Below are 15,696 nucleotides of genomic sequence, written 5' to 3'. Positions count from 1 at the left end.
TCACGCACACCCATTTTTTCCCCCCTCTTTTTATTCAGTGATAAATAATTTCCTATGATCATAGGCTTTATGTGGAGACATCCGATCAAGGCAAGAGACAAATCAGAGGGCACACATTGCCACCATTAGAAAATAATAGCAGAAACAAAAACAATGAGGTAAGAAGTTCTCTTTTTTTTTATACATCTGTGGTGCTTCTACTTCTGTTACCTAAACTGCTGAATGCACAGTGCTTCCTAATACAGAAATCCTGCCTTTTGTGTCTGTACATTATTAAACAAAAACATGTCATGGCACAATACTGAACCCACCCAGAGACGGGGCACCGCAGAGCGTTTAGCGGTATACGTAATCAGACCGAGAGAAGGAAAGCTGAGCAGGAAACAGAAATACAAAAAACAAAACTCTTAAGACTTAGCAACTGAAACTCTGTGACCGATCACACACACACACACACACACACACACACACACACACACACACACACACACACACACACACACACACACACACACACACACACACACACACACACACACACACACACACACACACACACACACACACACACACACACACACACACACACACACACACACACACACACACACACACACACACACACACACACACACACACACACACACACACTTTAAAAGGGAAATAAAGAGAGATGTGAATGTCAGTATCGTGTAAACACATGCAAGTAAGTAGATTATGATTTCAGGTTTTACTCGGACTAATTGGAATATTTTCTTTGTCTCGTACATGACACTAAATTAAACATTTCTAGGTAATGAACTAATCTGGTGATTGGTGTGGCAACGATGAGCTGAATTATTGATTAGCTGATCAAGTAAAAAATAATTGAGAACTATTTTTTTAACTGAATAATCATTTTAATAATTTTTAAGGTAAAAAAAACAAAAAAAAATTCTGAAACCTGAGGATTTATTTTTGATGAACATGACACTAAACTGAATATATTGGGGTTGTGCACAAAACAAGAACTCTGAACATAATACTTAAATTAACAATAGTTGCATTTCATCTTGTGACAACTGACAACAATTTAGTCAGATCTGAAATTATATACACAAATCACATTTTAGAAACATTTAGAATCACATATAAGCGTGATTTTACAAATCACGCTTATAGAGAATAATCATGTTTTGAGTTTTCTTCAGTATCCAATTCACTAACAGCTGTCTGTTATCTGTGGCTACACTGCAAAGATAATGGCTTATTTTAATGGTGCCTGGTGCAAAAACTGTATCCATGGCAGCATTATATTACTGTTAACGTCCAACAAAGACTTTGAAAATCTTTGGTGTGAACAATTGGTTTGCTCTGGTGTATTCTGAAATGATGGTTGTGACATTATGTTTTGCATGTGTTGTCTTAATTGTTAAATGATGATGATAATGATGTTGCCATAAGGAAAAAAATAAATAATAGTCAGACTAAATGATGAAAGCCCTAATGTATGGATCTACACAGTACAGACAGTGTGGTGGTTACTGTACTGTGTGTGTGTGTGTGTGTGTTTGTGTAAATGTGTGTGAGTGTGTGTGTGTGTGTGTGTGTCAAATTCACAGGTCTCAGGAGCAGAACACTGAGGCACAGCCCCATGCACGGACCAGACCTGCCGTCCCAGTGCCTTCACCCTTTTACAAAACAAGACAAAAAGCGAAAACAAAAATGCTCCGGGCTCGGTTCTTTCCCGTCCCACATTAAAGGAGAACACCACCAATTTTCAGCGCTTAGGTTGTTATTTTCACACCGTTTGTAACTTCACATTCTCTATGCAAAAGTCAATATACTGCCTGCGGTAATGTATGAGTTCATCTTGATGTAAAGCCACAGAGATCTTTGAAAAAAAGAAACTGAAGGTCGCTGTGCTTGCACTTAACTACAAATACAAGAGGTGCATTTATGTTTGTTCTCTAAGTTCACAGTCTAATAGTTATTGGCAAACGGTGTTCGTCAGTATCGTGGCTGTCTACACTCGTTGATACATTATTGCTGTCCAAAAAAACAACATTATGCCAGCTCTTACATTGAGTGGCATTCTCCTTTATGGTACTAGACTTCCCGTTCTGTTGCCCACAAAGGTCACCCCCTCGTTGCCACCTGCTCCTGAGCTGGAGCTGGTTGGAGACAGGCAGGGCGGCACGCCTGCGCCGACCTCTCGTCCACATCAGCCTGTGTCTGGGATCACAGCTGCTGTCCCACACCACACACCTGAGGGCCGTGTGATGCAACAGGCGAGAATAAACCTCTGCTCTAAAGCAAAGCTGGCACATCCCCCTCCACCACCAAACATCCCTCAAAGGTTTAGTTCCGTGAACCTCAATTACGCTCAAACTACTTCAGTGAAAAGGCGGAAGGGTTGGAAGAAAAAACAAAAAAACAACAAAAAAAAGAACGCAAATGTACAACAACAGAAAAACACACAATCGAAATAGCTAAGAGACGCCAAAAATAGCAACAGGGGTGGTCGTGACGGTGCAGATGTGTGCCGAGGGTGGCGGGGTGGGCAGTAGGGATTCAAGTCGAGGAGTGGCTGTAGTGGTCCTCAAGAAATGTGCGCCAGTATTGGGGCCGTGGTTGCCATGACAGCGGCACATTAAGCACCCTTTCCAACCGAACAAGAGCAGAGACAGCCATATTTTAAATCAACAGCGGCAGGGTGCTGCGACGGCCTCGGCTGCCCTCTCTCTCACTCCCTCACCCCTCTGTGCCCACGTTCCCCCTCTAGCGTTTTGTTCGTTTATCCGTTCTCATCTTTTAGAAGTTAGGTCCTCCATGGTGCTGCGGCGCCTCGACACATAAGCAGAGCATTTCCCTCTTTCAGGCTTCTGGCCAAAGTTTGTTTAGTATTTTTTTTTGATTTTCAGTCATTGTGTGTTTTTGTAAATCCCATAAAATTTTCAGAGCCTCTTGTGTCCGTCCAGAGGCGGGCGCGGTCGAGTCCTCAGCCTGGGAGGCAAACTTTGCCGGCAAACAGCAGTCCCACTATGGTGAAGAAGATGGAGAGGACAAACAGCACGTACGAGGAGCCGACCACCGTGTTGTTGGGCAGCTTGTACGGCTGGCCTCCCACCTCGTTGATATAGAAGCCTATAGGGAAGATGAGTGCCGCCATACAGAAGAGGATCACTGGAAAGAAGCAACGAGAGAGAAAATTTATGGAGGTTAAGATGACTTATTTACTCTCTATTGTCTAAATCACACATGTAAACCACATCACATGACTTTTAAAGGTCAGACTTTTGTAAGGGTTTGATTAAAAAAAAAACTTGCGCGCTCTTTTTAATCAGTATACAAACTTTACACAATAATACAGTCGTAAGCAACTGTAAGTGTTTTTTTATCGGATTTGTCAACTACATAACACCGTGGAATCATTGCATAGTCTGTGATTGGATAACAAAGTGGTCACTAATTTTAAAAAAGCTCTTTGTTTCCTCCCGTTTCTGTTGAAGATGTTATTTCTGAAGGTGTCAGTTCAGCTCTGCGTAAACTTATGTAATGCTCAGTGACGTTGAAGAAAAGCAAACGGAGAGATCTCTGTGAATCACAGACGGAACAGCTTCATTGAATTAAAAATAGCTCTTGTTTTTTGATTCAAGTGCACGATATTAACTCTGCTCTAGACCGGCACTGTTTCCTGAGCTGCTCGTCTACAGCTGTGGACAATGCTGCTAGATACATTTTGCTCATAAAGTCACACTGTGACCTGTTGTGTTAATATTGTGCGTCACATAAACTCTTAATGTCACCCACCATTGTTATATGCAGAATTACAGGTACGCTTACACAAGAGCATGACAGCTCTTTTAAGTTGACTGTGGCTGCGTTGAATTATTTTGGTAACCTCAGCCGAGCGTAATCAACTTAGTGACAGCTCATGAAGTTATTTTTAGCTTTCAATTTTCTATCCATCTTGCATAGCTTTTCCGTACCTGAGATCTGAGATTAAATATTTCATTAAGAGAGATTATGGGAGATATAGATGAAATCATGAAAGTCACGATTAGGACGAACAGGTTTGACAGATTTGTTTTTGTCTTAACCAGCAGTTTTAATTACTGGCAAAGATAAGTGCTTTGTATAAGTTTTATATCAAATAAGGCAAAAATCATATACAAGAAAATCCCTGTTGAGAAATTAAAAAATGAATAAAAGCATGGTATACCATGGAGAGAGAACACACACACACACACACACACACACACACACACACACACACACACACACACACACACACACACACACACACACACACACACACACACACACACACACACACACACACACACACACACACACACACACACACACACACACACACCACACAGAGCTCACTGCTCTGGCCATGTGTTTATCCTTGCTGGGGATGTGGTGAAGGTTAAGCTAAGATGGAGCCACAAATCTGTGACTCAGCATTACTCCTGAGAGCTTCGCCAGTGGGTTAAATGGAGTGCACCTCATGGTCCGCTGCTCGTCTTAAGTGTCTAAACCGATGAGACATGGTGCCTCGTTCACCTTCTGATAGAAAAACTGAAGAAACCTAGCTGCTAAAGTCATAATTCATAGTTACTTCAGTATAAAGCAGTAATTATAGCAGCACACCTCGGGGAAATGCTGCTGGTGTGTGTATGTAGACACACAGAGGCAGGTCTGTGTTGGTCACACAAAGCTGTCCATTCAGGTGCCAGCGGCCTGGAGCCAGTTACACTACACATTGCCCATCCCCTCTTCACCTGTTTCCCCCGAATGAACCGCCCCTCCTTTGCCACCTTCACTTTATTCTCCCTCTATAACCTTCCATTTGTGTCTCTACAACAACATCCAGCGCTCACTTACGAACCCCCTGTGCAGCTCTTGAACTCTACAAACATGATTATTCACTCAACTTGACGTCTTTACTCAACTCTTCTAGAGCCCCCACCTATTTCCTCACTTAACCTCTCACCCTCTCCCTCCACGCGGTAGGTGTAAGCCAAGTTCAGACTAAATGACTTTCAAAGTCATCAGATCGCCGTGTAGTTCATACTTCAAAACTCACTGTCTTGTGATCGAGAGTCTTGCAGTGGTAGCGAGTTCATACTCAGCCAAGAAATGGGGTAATTCACTACAAAACCCCCAACTAGTATGTCGGAAAAACCTTCTAACACGAATTCCAGCAAAGTTCTAAACACATCTCAAGGATTATTTAAGGAAACAGGACATTTCAATATCATTTACAATGAAGTCTACATCATAAGAAAAATGCAAAAAAAGGGTCTGAATGCTTTCTGAAGCCGCTGCATCTGCCACAAGTCTGTCCCACCTCGAGCCTGTTTTTTTCCGTGATAATCATTATCATGATTTAAAACTGTTTACAAGAAAAACCTGAACAATTTGGCCAACGGAAGCTCAGCAAAGGAACACTGGTGACTGCTCCCAGTTGCCATGGCAACAGCTTTACTCTTGAGCGTGATCGTTAAACAAAGAATTTCTAACTTGGCTCGTGAGACAGATTTGAGCTCATCGGACAGTTTGTATAGTTCGGTTTGGGACATTGTGAAGTGGTGAGTCACCTACTGGGTGTTGCAAGTGAGTAAGACAAGTTACAAAGCTTAATTATGAATCTGCATTTGGTCTGGCAGGAAAACAAAAAAAAAGATTTAAAAAAAGGATGCTTGTTCAAATCCATGGGCAACTTTTTCTCCACAAAACAAAGAAGGCACAGTGTTATGAGAAATACACCAAGCATTGAAACAACAACTGCTCCATATGCACGAGTGTGCTTGAGGCCATCTATTCCCTTAACTAACCAATCAAACAAACTCCACCCTCCGACACATGCTTACGACACTAGCCCAGCCATAGAGCATGAGGTGGATGCAGAGTTATTAACAGTGCTGGAGGAGCATCTATACAAAAATCGTCTTTGAAAAAAATAAATAAAAAGATAAATAAATAAGTCAAATTAAAAGCAGTAATGTTCAAGGACAGTAGAGGAGAAAACACAAGAGAAACGCTATGGCACATAAGCCACCCACTCAGGTACCAGCCGAGCGGCATTACAGCCTCGAACAAATCAGCTTCAGGGAGAAAGAGTCATGAAGCATGCAAAAAACAAAAACAACATTCATAAATCTACCAAAATCAGCCTCATCTCTTTTACCCCCCTCCAGAGACTATGCATGACTATATTAACGTAGCAAATGGGAATTCTTTTTTTAAAGGTTATGTCAAGACATATGCGGTGAGACAGAAGAAAGTGAGAAAGCTCCGGGGGCAATGTGCTGACAGAAAGCCTTGTAAAGCACAACTCATTGCATTCTGTGTTAATGTCATTGTCTCATTCACTTACTGCCAGTGAAGGCAATCCAGCGGGCGTATTTGGTGGCTTCTCGGCGCCAGTGTGATGCCACCAGCAGGCCACAGGTGACTGTGAGGGAGATGATGCCCATGATGATGAAGAAGAGTGTGGTGACCCACTCCGGAGGCAGCCGCGGTGGGATACAGGTCCGGTCTCGTCCGTGGATGGTCTGACATTGCCGCACTAGACCGACTGTAAGGGCACCTGCAGAGAGAGGATGTAATAAAGCTTAGTCTCAAATATTTGGGTATTTTACCACACACAAATTAGGCCATTTGTCCCATAAATTAAATGTCTTCTTTTAAACAATAGCTGTAATACATCAAGAGCAGGTGCAGATCAAGTAGCTAAGCAGAGTTTAGACCACAACAAGTCCAAGGTAATTACAACCCTGTAGAGCTCACAGAATACAAATTTGAGAGTGCGGAGGAGAAAAATTGCAATTGGCTTAAAATATTAGAAGCAAAAACGATTTATACGGAGATAAACGGTAAACTGGTGATGATTTAGTGCTTAGATGTAGGACATGGTCCAGAGAGGACAGCAGCTTATCAACAGCAAAGTGAAAGAGGAACAGGAGGAGGAGGAGTGGAAACACTGAGATGCTCCTTTAATTTGTCACCAAATTCAGTGCTTGCTATATGAGCTGTCTTCTTCACACTGTTGGGTCCAATTATGCCAGTGGCCAAGATTTTCTTTTGCACTTGTACACTCAAGAAAAAGAAGGCGAGGACTAAATTGATCCTGCCAACTACTTAATCTATCCCAGGTATAATAAAGACACAAAGTCAGAGGAATTTGGAGTGATATCAGACACATTTGCAGCAGCTTTAAAGGCTCAATAATCTCTGTAAATATACTGCATGCCTGTGTCTTCCAAACTCGGGCTATAACCACCATCGGTTTAAAAATGTCCCTCCTCCAAAGATCATCAAATGGATATGTTAGATCTGCTTATCGTATCTTGCTTATCACTGATGATCAGACAAATGGATTCATGCCTCACTCTTGTGTCATGATGAGAAGAGCTCTCTGCCAGAGTGTGGAGGGCAGCACTCGAAGCAGGAATATGCTCCGGTGATGCAGCATCACTGGAGGGAAGCTCTTCAATTAGAGCACATCCTCGAGGGGAATTTCGACCCGAGTAAGCAGAACAGTGTCGCATCACTGTGGGCGTCGCTGCTGATTACAGATCTCTAAGTTAAGAAAGGGGGACTATAAGCAAATGACTGCATGGGACAGTAATTTGAAAAATTAGCAGGGGCATGGATGTGGGGGGGATTTCATTAGTGGACACCTGGATGACCTGGGGTGGTTTTTCCGATGGCAGATAGCTGTTGTACATGTCACACTTTGAAACACACAAAAACAATCACAGTTCTTAAAATACATTCATAATTAATAAAGCCCACATTTTCAAAAGACTCTTAGGTAAATAAAACAAACATTTGTTCACAGGTTCCATATGGGGTGGTCTTGTAAATAGACAAGTTATGTATCGATTAATTGTTAATAAAATCATCATTGTTTACATCCATGTACACTTGCTAGCGGTCTTCTTCTTCCCAGCCTTTGCTGGCGCATTGCAGCATATCTTTGTGACATCGCCTTCACCTGTCAATTAGTGAAATAGTGTGAAACCATCGGCAGGACTGTGAATCTTGTCTCTCATGTAGGCGAGAGAGCATGAAGGTCACTCAGACACATTTGTGTGCATTTGTATACTGTACGTTTTTTGTCCATCTCTGTTTGGATCTCAAGTCCTGACATAAAGTTCATCGACCAATCGGGTGGTTTGGTGCGCAGTTCCACACAAAACGTTGTTAAGATTTGGAAGGTGAGCACATCAGACCCTCTGTGAACCATAACACCCTTCTCTTTGTAGGTCTGCTAAGACATTTACAAGATTCTGATTAGTGCCATCTACTACACGTAACAGCTCAATAGCACTACAGAGTACTACATTTATGTAAAACTAACTTAACCACTTTACAAAGCTTGTGTGAGGTGTTTTTGTTTCTCTAGGGGTGTGGCGAGCTGTGAAGGTTGTCCAGAGGAAATCCTTTCTTTTTAAAATGGCACCCAATGACTGCAGCACTTTTATAGTAACAACCAAAGACAAAATCAACCCTTCCTAACCCCCACAAACAATGCCAGTGGTTCAAAAGATATGTTATTGGGACATTGAGATATTGGGAGTCTGTATATGTTGCCTCACATTTCTTTTTACAGGCAGAAAAACCAACACATAAATATACTGCTGTTTGAGGATATTTAGCTTTACCTTATCTGTGTTATCATCTGTGACAATTCATTTCTCGCTGTGAAGAACACTTGTGCAATAACAGCCAAAAGAAAGAGGAAGAAAAATGGCCATCGTAGCTCAAAACAAAAACACCACCTAAAGGGCCCAAAGGCTTCCTCGACAACCTCTTCCTGCAGTCTGCGCAACATTACAGAGCAGCCTTGAACACATTAAAAAAACTGGAGGTTAGCGAGGTTAAGAAAGTAGGGACCAGCCCTGGGAACAGGAACAAGTCTGATAGCTGTGGCCAATGGCACCGGTTTATGACCGGTTTATTTCCCCTGGATCCTCCGGCCTCCTGCTGTTTCACTAGCTTTCTGTGGAATTCCTGGCAGACAGCAGGCCGACAAGCTATGGCTCACAGATACAGGATAACAACTGAACAAGCAGGCACAGAAACGGTTGTGGTGAAAGTCTGAGTCAAAACAACAAAAGTGTGTTTATGATAGATATTTTCCTTTCTAACATGGGAGATATCGATTCTGATGACAACATTAACTCATTCTAGCTCGACGGCAGGAGGAAGGGGAGAGGTCAGAGTGGGCCATGAGGTGGGAACCTTAAATAACTTTAGGGTGCTCTCACCATGTCTCGTCCCAATGAGAGGAAATGAGGGCTGTGTCTGCTCATCTTCTGCATGGTGATGCTGTCATTAGCGGAGCAAAAGAGGGTGCTGCTGTGTTAAAGCTCTGGAGGATGAGTCAATCAGGCCTCTGAACTTTGGTGGGCGACAACAACAGCTGCTTGTTCTTCCGCTGCTGCTGGAGGCTTTTACAGCGCCCACTGACATCGTTGGGGCACTGGAGAGCGGCTGTGTACCATCCAAATCTGCATGCAAAACATGGCAGACAAATGTATGTACACTGCCCTACAAACAACATCATGTATGAAACAACCTCAACTGACCTGCGAAGTACGGTGAGAATAAACAGACTCAACGTTTGTCCAAAACTGACACCAATAATCATAGTCAACTACAAATTGAACACATGTCCAGTGTTAAACACCAGAAAACCCAAGCGCTCATCCTCACCCAGCCACAAAGTATGACAAACTGCTCACAACAGTGTCTCAGTTGTATTCACCAAATTGAAGATTTTGCCATCATGCATTCCATGTGGAGGAACTTTAATAAAAGGTCCAAACACGAAACAGTAGATGCATTTCGGATTGAGTTGGGAGTGTATGACAACCAGCTGTCCTACGCTGCTAACATTGCGGCGACGATCCGCCCCTGCAGATTCATCCTCCTCAACATCAGGAAGATGCTTCTTTTCCTCACAGAGAAGGCAACACAGGCTCGTCATCTCCGGTCTGGTCTTGGTAACTCCATCCTAGCTGGTCTGCCAGCATGCGCCATCCATATTCAGCTCATCCATAATGCAGCGGCCCAGTTTGACCTTCAACTGACATGAGTTTTCCCACACTACACCGCTCCTCATCACCCAGCACTGGCTCCCGGTGGTGGCTCTAATCCCATTCAAGGCACTGGTACTTGCCAACCGTGCTGCAAATTGCTCAGGCCCTTCCAACATCCAGAACATGGTCAAACCTCACACCCAAGCCCATCCACTATGTGCTGCTAGTGGAGCCACTTTTGCCTATTTGATAAATATTGATGTAAATATGTTTAACTTCTGTTAACACCCAACAAGAGATACATTTATATAACTGGATGTGAAGCAAATCTTTGAACTGACCAACAAGACTGCTGGCTCTGCAGCTGTGCAACTGGATGATATAGGCTGGGCCTGGTCTCATTTGCTTTGTATCAATGACAGTGTGTCCTTTGAAAGGGGATACCTAAAAATAACACAATCTAGTATTCTCCCATTTCATTTTAAATTTTTAGATGTTGTCAGACTCACACCAAGACAACATTAGCAGTTCCAGAACAGCAGTGATTATTTACTACAATTTAAACAATTATTTTTGGTAGCCATCCATGAAGCTGCGTTTATTGTGTTTGCTTGTTTTTCAATTGTCTCCTCTTCAATCCATCCACGAGATTTAACAACGTCCACAGTTGAGGAAGGTTATGTGTTTACTGGCTAATGGCTGCCCTGCTGCTAACTCGCTGGTGTGGAACAGCCGTAATGTATTTCTGCCCATCAGTCATCAGATTGTGATTCAACCTCCAAAAAACATGTTTTAATGCCAGGACCAAATGGTGTATTATTTACTGTGTTCTTTGGACACAATAAAAACTCTGGCACTGACACTACCTGCAGCAGCACTTTGGAGCCGATGCAGCTCCTTAATGCCAAGTGGATAATCTATACAGATAACTAAGAAATACATCTTCTTCCCCCTGCTCATGTTTTACCTACAAACTCTTTCCATGTCTTTATTCATCCTCTGGGATAAGAAAACAACAGTTTCCTGTTGTGCTCCCCCCTAATTCCATCATCTGTCTCAACTTCCATCAATGTCAGTTTTATAGTTTGGTCATTTAAGGACTCAGTTGATAAAGTTTACAGACCGCCACACTGTTACTATTGCATACAGTCAGACAGCTAAACAAAATTGCAGTCAATCAACTGACACGATGAAGACTTGACATCTTCTGATGCATCCACTAATCGAGTGCTATGGGACAGCTCTAATGCCCTTTGGGAAAATAAGCGATTATTTACAATGATAAAGAGATGTATTTCAAAGAAAGAAAGATTTAATTTCATCATGCTTGCTTGAAAAGAGAAACATACACCATTACTGTATGATCTCAATCAACAACAGTCTTGTTTCTGCTTCATTCAATTGCTCACCGCAAATAATAAAACACTTTGCAGTTATCTCTGGGCGAAGAGAATTTCATTCTTGAACAGAGAACGATTCTACTTGAGATAATTCTGATGCTGTTGACGTTGAAATGGGTAACTGACCTCCGACATGTGCACAAGAGTAAAGACAGGGAGGTCAAATAATCTGGTGAAGGAAAATGTGCTCAGAAGTAATTTTGTGAAAGGGTTCAATGCTAAAATTGCAGGTAAAAAGCCTACACGGAAAGATGCTATGTTTGAAACTCTTTCACCATCACTGGCCTTGGATACAGGAGCGTTATGAAAGCCAACATGTACCTGGATGTTTTTTATTTTTTAAGCGTGTATGTCTGCATACAGAGGGCCTCGGAAGTTATTCAGGCTCTGGAAAATGGCATCAACTGTGGGAATAAGTATCTGTAGGAGGGGCCATCATCAGCAGAGCTGTTGTGAATCACAGCTTTTGTCTGACACCGCTGCAACAATTGCTTTGTCCTGAAGCTCGGCACAGGAAATCAACTTTAGCGGCTACTCCCTGAGGATATCACACTGAAGTGAAGACAATGTCATAGATCAAGACTCTGTCTTTAGCATTGAGTGGCATTAGTGCTTGTTCTCCTTCAAGTATCCAGTATCTATGGGGGTTTGGCTTTTTGTGTGACAAAAACTCGGCCTTAAAGTTTGCTTCCATTCGCGGTGCAGACAATTACAAGGAACAGCTGCCATCAGTGCTGAATGACTCCACCGTTTCTTTAATCAAATCACTTGACCAAAACGGGAGTCAAAAAGGCACCCACTCCCTAACCGAAGTCAGCTTTTATTGATGCGAACTGCCCTGGAGAACATGTCTGTTTCTCCACGCTCTTAGTACAAAGACGACACGCTGAGTTCCCTGTGTCGTTTGTCAAGCAGTGAGACGCGCTGATAAGAGCGCAAGAAAGCCAGGAGCCAGAGGTCAGCTGATTGGAGACAACACAAAGTGGGGAGTCATCAGGGGTCTTTTTTTAATAATGGCTTTAAATACTCCACTAGTCTCTAGAATGGGGCAGACAAAGTAGAGTAATCTGTCCAGAGAAAATAGTTTGAAATAATCTTTTCACAAATGCAAACAAGGCAAGAAATTTGGCTCTTATTAGATTAGACTGTAATAGAGGGCCTAACCCTAATATTCAACAGTTTGATATGCAAGTGTCCAAATTAGACAGTGTAACAGAGCTACAATCAGAAACAGTTAAAATATTTAATATGCCCTAGACCATTTTATAAATTCTTGACTAGATTAGCCAAACATGCTGCACTGACAAAGGCTCCGTTCAGACATGGTATATAACCCATCACGATCATCAAAGAGAGGTGTATAAACCAAACTCACCAAAAAAATGCAGTTTAAATATAGCAAAATTCAACTTCCTGTACAGAGCTGTGGATCTAAGTACGCAGTTACAATGCATTTCATTTGAGGCAGACGTGCATTCATTTTATGTAAACTTAATGCCCTTAATGTCCAGAGTAGCGCTTCCAAATGTGTAATAAAACTAAATATCCATTCTTGCTTTGCAATATAACCATACGTGCTGTGGACAATGCCCTCATTTCCTTTCAATCCAAACATTATTTTTTGTAAAGAGTGCTTATGCCGTTGAGCTAATACAGTCTGGATGTGTATTGGTGGATGATGAACCCTCCCTGACCCAGTTACTAAGCTGTCATCCTGCTGAGGGAACAAAGAGGAGGAGCAGCTGTCTATCAATAGCCTGAATGTGTTTTCAGACATGACACAGAACAGAGGACCAGCCGCATGTGCTCCGATCCAAAATGAGAAGGGACCACCACAAATAAAAACCTTGCAGCTTTGGACCCACAAGTAATTGCAGATTAGATTGATCACATGATAGAGGTCCCTACAAACGTCAATTTTCCAGCATAGCGCAGGGCCTTTGTGCTGAAAATATAAGTCACCTCATCAATAAGGAGAGTTGGAAGAAAATAGGCACCGACTAACAATGTTTAGTCCTCATGATTTTAATTATTTTTCCCATGGGATATTGTGAAATCCTCACATTGCTTGTTTTACTTGACCAAGAGTTCAAATCCACAAAATATTTTATTCAGCAAATTTAGCCCCCAACAAACAAATCCTCACAACTTAAAGCTGGTGCAAACCAATGTTAGTTTTTTTGTTGTTGGTTTAATTAATTCAATTATGAAATGCTTATCAAAATTATGGACAATTGTTTCCAGGACAATTGATTAATTGACTAACCACTTGTCACCAGCGGTTTTCAGCTTCTCGAATTTGAGGATTTCTGGTTGTTCTCTGTTCTACGCAGCTGGAATTCAGATGGCTTTAGGGCAGCTGATTGGACAAAACAAGCAATTTCATGACATCACTTTGGGATCTGAGAAAATGAGCTGGGCGTTCTGTCTCGTCTTCTGATATTTTGGGGAATAAACCCTTTTTTTTGTCTGGACAACGGTCCCAGCTGCAGCAGCACCGGGGCCAGCAGAGAGTCACAGAGCTGGTCAGTTCCAAAGATGACACCGTATGACTAATCTTGGCATTATGGTCTGTTGATCATTAGTAAGCAACACAAACATTCCCTGAGCACACTGCTTTGGAGGGACAAAAGCTGTTGCTGCAGATGAGACCCTCCACACACACAATGGGACGTGTCTTTGTTGTGGAGATCACCTGCTGCCATGTGGAGACGACGCTTCTCACCGGGAAGAAGAACTCCTAGAACAAAGACAGTAGTAGAAGTTGTATTTACCTGCTGATTCACCCGTGTTGATCCAGTCTGGGTTTGCAATGCTGGCTATTGCAAAGATATCTGCTGCCAGAAACAGGCACCCTGAAATGATAGTTAGTTTATCCATATCGCCAGCTGATGAGGCGGCGAATGACAGGGGGGTGGAGGGGGGGTGGTGGTGGTCGCTGTCCAAATGTGACCCCCGAGTGTTGAGAGACACGGGGTGGACTGTTATCTGTCTAACCTCGCCCCCTTCAGCGGGAGCCTGCTGTTGTGGTTCCGCTGTGCATTCTGCAGCGACGCTAGCTCCTCCGCGTCAAGCAAGCGCGAGCCCTCGGCTACAAACGGCTCAAGTGCGAGGCACGGACGCATCACATCCCACGCGCCCGTCGTGGTCCCGCGGGGTCAGACGATCGCTCGCTCGGCGCCAGCTCCCCGAACCGCCCGTGTCGCCTCTCGGATCCGTCTAGCAGCAGCAGCCGCCGCAGAGGCAGCAGCATCGGGCACGGCTGCGGCTAGCGGGCAGCTAGCTAGCTACTTCCCAGATTCGAGCTCGGTGTGCCGAGCTGCGGCCCAGGAGCTGCTCGACGGCCAAGACCGCCGCGGCGCTAGCATGTCAGGCAGAATGCCACAGGCGCGGTCGGGTGCAGGGGAGGAGAGCCGAGGTCCCCGTCGCCTCGCGGTGTCCGTGTGTTCTGTAGAGGCGCTCCCACGTTACCCGTCGGGAAAACGAGACCCCATCACCGTCCCTCGCTGATCCGTCCTCCCTCTCCGCTGGAATAGCATCTGGTTCCTCCAGTCCGTTAGCCCGCCCGCTTCACCTCCTTCTCCCCTCCCCTCTCCTCTCCTCTCCTCTCTTCTGCGGACCGCGGTAAGGAGAAGGCAGTCACGCTGCGTGCTTCAGTCCAGAGCGGGACGGCGCTGGACCCAGGGCGGACGGTGAAACGGCGGCGGTATTGTTATGCTTCCCGGCCGTGCGTCCACCGTTAGCTCAGCCTCTTTCTCTGCCAAGTGACATCAGGCGAACACCCCCACGCAGCGTCACACATGCGCGCGCGCGCAAACATTAGGGGCGCGCGCGCGCGCGCACACAATTCACGTTCTGGGGGTTCAGCGGTTCTGTCCTCGCGATATTATGTAATAAAATAAATTACAAACCAGGGGTCGGTTTGTCCTTAGTCGCTCTGTTCGTGTAAAAGTGAAGGGGGTTCAGTGGCTATAGAGACTCAAACACACCAACATGAAAACATTTGGCATAATTCAATAAAAATAAAAAAAAGGACACAACCATATTTCACAAAACAAAACAAAAATAAAGAAATTCTAAAAATCTCAAAATATAACACGAAAAGTGTCACGTGTGATGTAGTGTTGTTGGGTTTCTGAAAGAAAAGCATGCTTGGTGAAAGGATGTTGTTCTAAAATGTGTTTTTGGGAAATGTTGCGTTTCCTATATTTTTTCATTCTGTGCTTTGTTTTCTAGTTCGTTTCTAAATTGTT

At 43.6% G+C, this 15,696-nt stretch overlaps 1 protein-coding gene across 1 annotated transcript; it reads right to left on the bottom strand.

Moving 5' to 3' along the window:
* Positions 1 to 14,417, bottom strand: mosmoa (modulator of smoothened a). The gene is made up of 3 exons (XM_035615656.2): positions 14,218 to 14,417; positions 6,371 to 6,583; positions 1 to 3,165 (listed from the first exon to the last, which is right to left on the bottom strand). Exons 1-3 carry the CDS (start codon positions 14,321 to 14,323, stop codon positions 2,981 to 2,983), a joined length of 504 nt encoding a protein of 167 aa, XP_035471549.1. The 5' UTR covers positions 14,324 to 14,417; the 3' UTR covers positions 1 to 2,980.
* Positions 14,418 to 15,696: the final 1,279 nt, after the last annotated feature.

The sequence above is a fragment of the Scophthalmus maximus genome, chromosome 17, assembly GCF_022379125.1.
Source record: "Scophthalmus maximus strain ysfricsl-2021 chromosome 17, ASM2237912v1, whole genome shotgun sequence".
NCBI lineage: Eukaryota > Metazoa > Chordata > Actinopteri > Pleuronectiformes > Scophthalmidae > Scophthalmus > Scophthalmus maximus.
This window is presented reverse-complemented; position numbering and strand designations above follow the sequence as displayed.